Genomic DNA, 5,774 nt, shown 5'->3' with positions numbered 1-5,774 from the left:
TGTCACCATAAGCTCTCAGCCTTTCAGCTCCTGAGCTGCTCAACCATGCCTGCCTGGAACCCTTAACATGACTCTCTGTCACATGATCCAGGCTGTCCAGATCTCAAGTCCCACAGCATGTGCAGGCCTCTTCTACCCAGACTAGCTAGAGAGCAGAGGCCATCGCTGTCCATCCCCAGACCCATCTGACCAAGCAGCACAGAACCATTTGCAATGTGTTCTCAGAAATCTAGTCTCATTTGAAGCCTTGCACATATATTTTTGATGTTAGGGTTCTTCTCCTCCCTATTGTAGAGAGAAAGAAACTGGATAGATAAGGTGTGACTCTGCCCTAGTTTTCTGACCTTTGGATAGGGATCAGCACCTAGTAACGCTATTTACAGGGTGGGTGGAGACCAAGAGAGAGGCCAGAGAAGAAAAGAGCACCTACCAGGGCCCTCCCTGTTCCCATTGTGCCTGCACACAGTAGGCACTCAACAAGTACCAACTTGGTCTTCCGGTGGGCACTAATCCTGACCCAGCACTTCTAACAGCAAAGTGAGTGAGGCAAGGGTGGATTAAGGAACTCAAAAGGATTACTCAGTAATCGGCTAACCCACTTAAGCTTCCTGGGAAAAGACGACAATCACACTGTTCATTAATTTATTTAACATGATTGTTGAGCATTTAGCTGAGCTGGAAGGAGGGTGACAACAATGACATTGCTCAGTTACTAAGAATCTACTCTGTGCCCATTAACTCCGTGAGGTTGAAGAACCTTGTAAAAGATATTTTATTGTTTGTAATAGGGAAGGAACTAGTTTGGGACTCAGGTGAGGCAAATGACAGGTGGAGCATAAGTTTGAGGAGGCATTTGTTCCCACTTGGACAACACTGCCTCACCCTCCTTCCCACCACAGTGCTTGTGGGGAACACTGTGGTGGGCTGCCCAGAGCCCCTTCCATGAAATAGTTGCCCAAGCTGCTGGGAGTGCTGTCCGCAGACCACCTTCCCGTGGGAGCTCCTTGGGATGGGCTCAGCTGGGCAGAGCTGTTCCTCCTACGGCCAGGCCTTTCCCTCGGCAGCTGCATCTGATGACTGATGGGGGCAGAGTATAATGGCCTAGCTCAGGATGACTCTGAAGGGCCCTTCTAAGTCCGGAGTTCCCCGTGGGGTTGGCCAGGGCTCTTGCTGGGCCTGCTTTGTAGCTTCTGCTTCCTCCCTCCCTCCCTCCTGCAGTGTGGAGCCTGATGGCACTCCCTAATAAATCTCTTGCAAGCTGAGCCCCATTGCAGAATCTGCGTCCTGGGGAATTCAACTTGCAGTAGTGTCACTGTTGGGGTAACCTCTTTATAGTTGGTTAAAGCACAGCATTCGTAAAGACTCTAAGACAAGGATGTCCCCAAAAGCCAGGCTCAGGGGTAATAGTACTAACTACAAACCCTACTGTTCTACACACTTCACTTGCATTCACTTATTTAATCTCCGTAGCACCTCTGCAGGGGTGGTACTATTGGCATGCCCATTTTTTTTTTCAGCTAAAATAGCAGAGGAGATGGTTTATTGTGCACATGTTACACTTGGTGAAACTGAGATAAGAACTAATTCAAATGCTAAAGATCCTGGGCAAAGGACCACAGGGACTGTTAAGAGCAAGGTGGGTCTTAGAAGAGGTCTTTGGGATCAGATGGTGATGGAAATTCTAGATCAATTGAGATAAATTCTCTTTTTTTTAGAGAATTTTTTTAATATTTATTTTTTAGTTCTCGGCAGACACAACATCTTTGTTGGTATGTGGTGCTGAGGATCGAACCCGGGCCGCACGCATGCCAGGCGAGCGCGCTACCGCTTGAGCCACATCCCCAGCCCTGAGATAAATTCTGAACAGTAGCTTAGTACCCATTTTACAGATGAGTTTGAGAGAAGTTCTACTTTTCTTGAAGGAAAAAAAAAACCAAAGGATTGGTGATAAGATCTAATCTACTAAAAGATAATTCAAAATTAAGAATATCAGTCTGGGGTCAGGTATGGTGGTAAAAACCTGTAACCCCAGCTACCTGGGAAGCTGAAGCAGGAGGATCTCAAGTTCGAGGACAGACTGGGTAACACAAAGTTACTCTCAAAGACAAAAACATCTCAAAGACAAAAACAAAGCCAGGTGCAGTGGCACACACCTGTAATTTCAGCAATTCTGAAAGCTGAGGCAAGAGAATTGCAAGTTCAAGGTCAGTCTCAGCAATTTAGCAAGGCCCTAAGCAATTTAGCAAGACCCTGCTTCAAAATTAGGAATAAAAAGGATTGGGGATGTGGCTCAGTGGTAAAGTGCCCCTGGGTTCAGCCCCCAGCACCAAACCAAGCCAAACCAAACAATCTAGGGAAACTTTCATATGAATAGGAATTAAAAAAAAAAAAAAGATAGGAACAGGTCCTGCCTGAGTCACAACTCAGGTCCTAGCTTTTAGGGAGTCTAACTCCTGACTCCAAAGACCCGACCCAGGTATGAGAGTAGAATCTACAGGGCAGAGTGGCATCAGGTTGCTTTAGGTGAGAGACCCCTTGGAACTCTGGAAGCTGGTGAGTCTGAGGGGTTGGGGGAGTCTGAGGGGTGGTAGCTCTGCAGGGGACTCCCTCCTCCACTTGTACTTTAACTTGAATATGGCAGGTGTTGGGCTTCTGCTGAATCCTTTCCACTTGGAGAGTGCTTAAGGATTGTCAACAGATATCAACCCATCCCTGCATTAGTTCCTCCTCACTAATGGTGAGGCTTAGGTCTTGTAAAGTAGCAGGGCCAGGACATATTAGCCTCATTTTATTGGTGGGAAAACTGAGACTCAGGGAGAAGGGAATCAAGGCAGTGTTCAAACCGGGGTCTAACCTTCCTGTCCCATTGCAGCCGCTGGGTTTCTGTCTCTGGCCTGGGTTTCTGGGCAAAGCTGGAGCAAACGCTGGCCTTTCAGCCCAGAGCTCAGGCCATTCTTCCCTAGAAGCCTCTCTTCTTTTTCTCCATCCTATCCCAGAAGATCTTGTCACATCAGAGATTACCTTTATTCATTTATCAAACACCTCTTGTCATTCATTCCATGCCTGTCCTGACAGTTTAGGTTGGTACTAACACAGGGGAAACTTTGGCTGCGGGAGAGTCACATTGACAACCTTGGCCTTACAGCAAAGCCCAACCACTGGGGACAGAAGGTCTTAACCCTGTGTTTCTTCTCCAGATAATGCCCCCCTGCCTGATCCTAGCTCTGTCTGCAGTGTCTCTGACCCAGCTTCCTCCCCACCTTTGGTCTCTTCCAGTCTTTCTCCCACACCCTCAAGGATCTTTTTAGAGACAATCAACAGCAGAGGGCAGCCAGGAACTCATATTGGTTATCAGGACTCTGAGGCTAAATCCTGCTAGGCCTGGGCAAGCTCCAGACAATGGAAGGAGAACTGTGCTGACCTCACAAAGTTGTCATAAAGTTGCTAGACTTTTCTTGTCCCTTTTAGACACTCTGAACCTTCCCTCCCCATAGATTCCTTGGACTGGTATGTTTCCCTGCCTTTAAACAGGTTGTTTTCCTAAAAACATATTCAACAGTCCAGGCTCTTATCACATCAAATGTCACACCTCAACCAGCTGAAACTGCTCCCTCCTCTGGGTTTGCCCATTTGGCAGTTCCACCTGCATTCTGGACCTCATCATGTTATACCAAGATTAGTTATTCCCAGGTCTGTTGTCTCCTCCCACCTGGACTGTGATTTCATGAGGGCATACAGCCAGGAATAAAGCTGGTGCCAATTCATAGAATGATCCTCACCATCATTTACTGAGGGCTGTCTAGGAGCCTGGCACTCTGCTAAAGGCCTCACAAACACCTGAGGAGAAAGGAGCATCTCCCTCTGAGGAAATAGCCTGGGAAGTCTGAAAGGATGATGTCTTGGACACTGGAGAGTCATGATCCAAAGCCAGGGCTATCTGACTCCTCAGGTACAGCCAGCTCCTCCACAACTCCACCAAGCTCCCCCCACCCTAGGAGCTGGGAAGGCCAGTGGGTTATTTTGCCACCCTGTGGCAGTCTCTGCCTTCCAGGTTATGACATCACAATTGCACAACTTACAAGATATTTTGGAAAGAAACTGTCGGTTTCCTGTCCTGGGCACTGCTGGGCGATGTGGCTCCCCTCCCACCCAGAGTCTTCAACAGCCTCAGGACTCTGGAAGCTAAATATAGCTGGGAGTTGGAGTGATAAGGAAATGAAAACTCAAAGACTATAAAGTGACCCAATTTTATTTTGGTTTTGGAGGCCAGATGGGGCATTGCTCCACTCTGCAGGGTATAGAGCTGTACAATCTTCCCCTCCCGCAGGCCAGAGGCCCTGCGAGGGTGGGGGCTCAGGCGGCGGGGGTGCGGCTCAAGGGCTCAACGAATGGTGGCTCTGGGACCCAGTTCCGGTAGTGGGCTGCACAAGAAGAAGGGAAATCAGGCAGAGGCCTGCCATGGCTCAGATTGGGGGGGAGGGGCCGAGAAAAGAGGACACAAAATCCAAGAACGTGGAGTCCAAAAGCTGGTCCAGTCTCCTTCACTTTGGGGTTCAGGTCAGAGAAGTGAAGCCAACTGTCACCCCGATGAAGGCAGGCCAGGAGTCCCAGCCCCTTGCGGCGCTCGGCGCACAAACCCGCCGCCTCCACCCTCACAGAGGGTGTGTCCGGGGCCGGGTCGCCGGGTGCGGAGTCCCGCCGGAGGTCAGGCCCGCTTCTCCTCCGCGGCGCGCTCAGCAGCTCACCGAGCCGGCGGGCGGCGCCGACCCCAAGTCCAAGAAGCAGTCGAACTCGCTCTGGCCCAAGAAGAGCTCGGGCAGCTCGCGCACGCGGTGCAGCCCGAGCTCGAGCTCTAGCGACGTCAGCGCCTCCTCGTCGATGAGTTCGGCGGCGTCTATGCCGCCCAGGACGTGCGCTGGCGGCGGCGGGGCCACGGCGGCGGGCTGTGGCTGCGGGCCTGGGGGGCCTCCGGGGGCGCCCGGGGCCGCGGTCGCGCGGCCTGGGTACAGTGTCGCCGCAGGCTGCAGGTGCGCGCTGCCGGCGGTCGGCGGCTGCACGGCCGGAAAAGGCTGGAAGGAGGACGGCGGCCCGAAGGCCCCGTACGACACGGCCCCGGGTGGGGGCGGGGGCGGTCCCAACAGTGCTCCCCGCGGCCGCAGCCCGCTGTCCATACCCGGGCCCGCGTACGGTTGCAGAGTCCGAATCCCGTGAGGGCCGTGGTTGGTAGCGGCCGGCGGCGGCCTCTGCACTAGGCGGTAGCCCTCAGCGAGCATCAGGTGGTCAGCCATGGCAGAGTCTGGCTGCCTGTGGGGGCAGCGGGCGGATGATCAGCGCGGGCGCCCCCCCAGGACCCGGCCAGTTGCTCCTCCGAGGCAGGAGACCCAGGCACCGTGCCGTACCTGCAGCTCAGTCAGGTAAAGGAAAACTGAATCCGACCGGTTCTCCTGCCTAGCCCAGAGCGCACGGAGTTCCACGCTCCTGCGCACCCCACGGCCCAGGCTCTGGGCAGCAACAGAAACAAACACCCACCCGGTCCCGCTCCAAGACCTGCTCGTGGATCCAGGGGGGCCCGCGACCACTTATACCCAGAGGCGGGGATTCCCCGCCCCAGGGCTATCATTGGCTGGATGAAACGCTTCTGGGCGTGTCACGCGCTCCTAGATCTAGGACTCAGCCCCACCCCCTGATGGAGCTCTGTCCTTTGAGTCCCAGGCCCCACCCCAGGCTCTGACTGCTGAGGGCGGGAGAGGTGTTCGGCACTTTTCAGAGGGGCT

General features: G+C 53.2%; 1 protein-coding gene across 1 annotated transcript; it reads right to left on the bottom strand.

Moving 5' to 3' along the window:
* Window positions 1–4,231: 4,231 nt before the first annotated feature.
* Cited4 (Cbp/p300 interacting transactivator with Glu/Asp rich carboxy-terminal domain 4) lies at window positions 4,232–5,573 on the bottom strand. The gene has a single exon (XM_046469135.1). The coding sequence runs from the start codon at window positions 5,286–5,288 to the stop codon at window positions 4,734–4,736; it is 555 nt and encodes a 184-aa protein (XP_046325091.1). The 5' UTR covers window positions 5,289–5,573; the 3' UTR covers window positions 4,232–4,733.
* Window positions 5,574–5,774: the final 201 nt, after the last annotated feature.

The sequence above is a fragment of the Marmota monax genome, unplaced genomic scaffold, assembly GCF_021218885.2.
Source record: "Marmota monax isolate L192 unplaced genomic scaffold, Marmota_monax_Labrador192_F-V1.1 WCK01_AAM20220418_F8-fsc00008, whole genome shotgun sequence".
Taxonomy (NCBI): Eukaryota; Metazoa; Chordata; class Mammalia; order Rodentia; family Sciuridae; genus Marmota; species Marmota monax.
The sequence above is the reverse complement of the archived record's forward strand: the minus strand, read 5'-3'. Positions and strand labels throughout refer to the sequence as shown.

Excerpts from the sequence above, each read along its gene's own strand:
- Cited4 (XM_046469135.1), bottom strand. The coding sequence starts at position 5,288 with ATGGCTGACCACCTGATGCTCGCTGAGGGCTACCGCCTAGTGCAGAGG.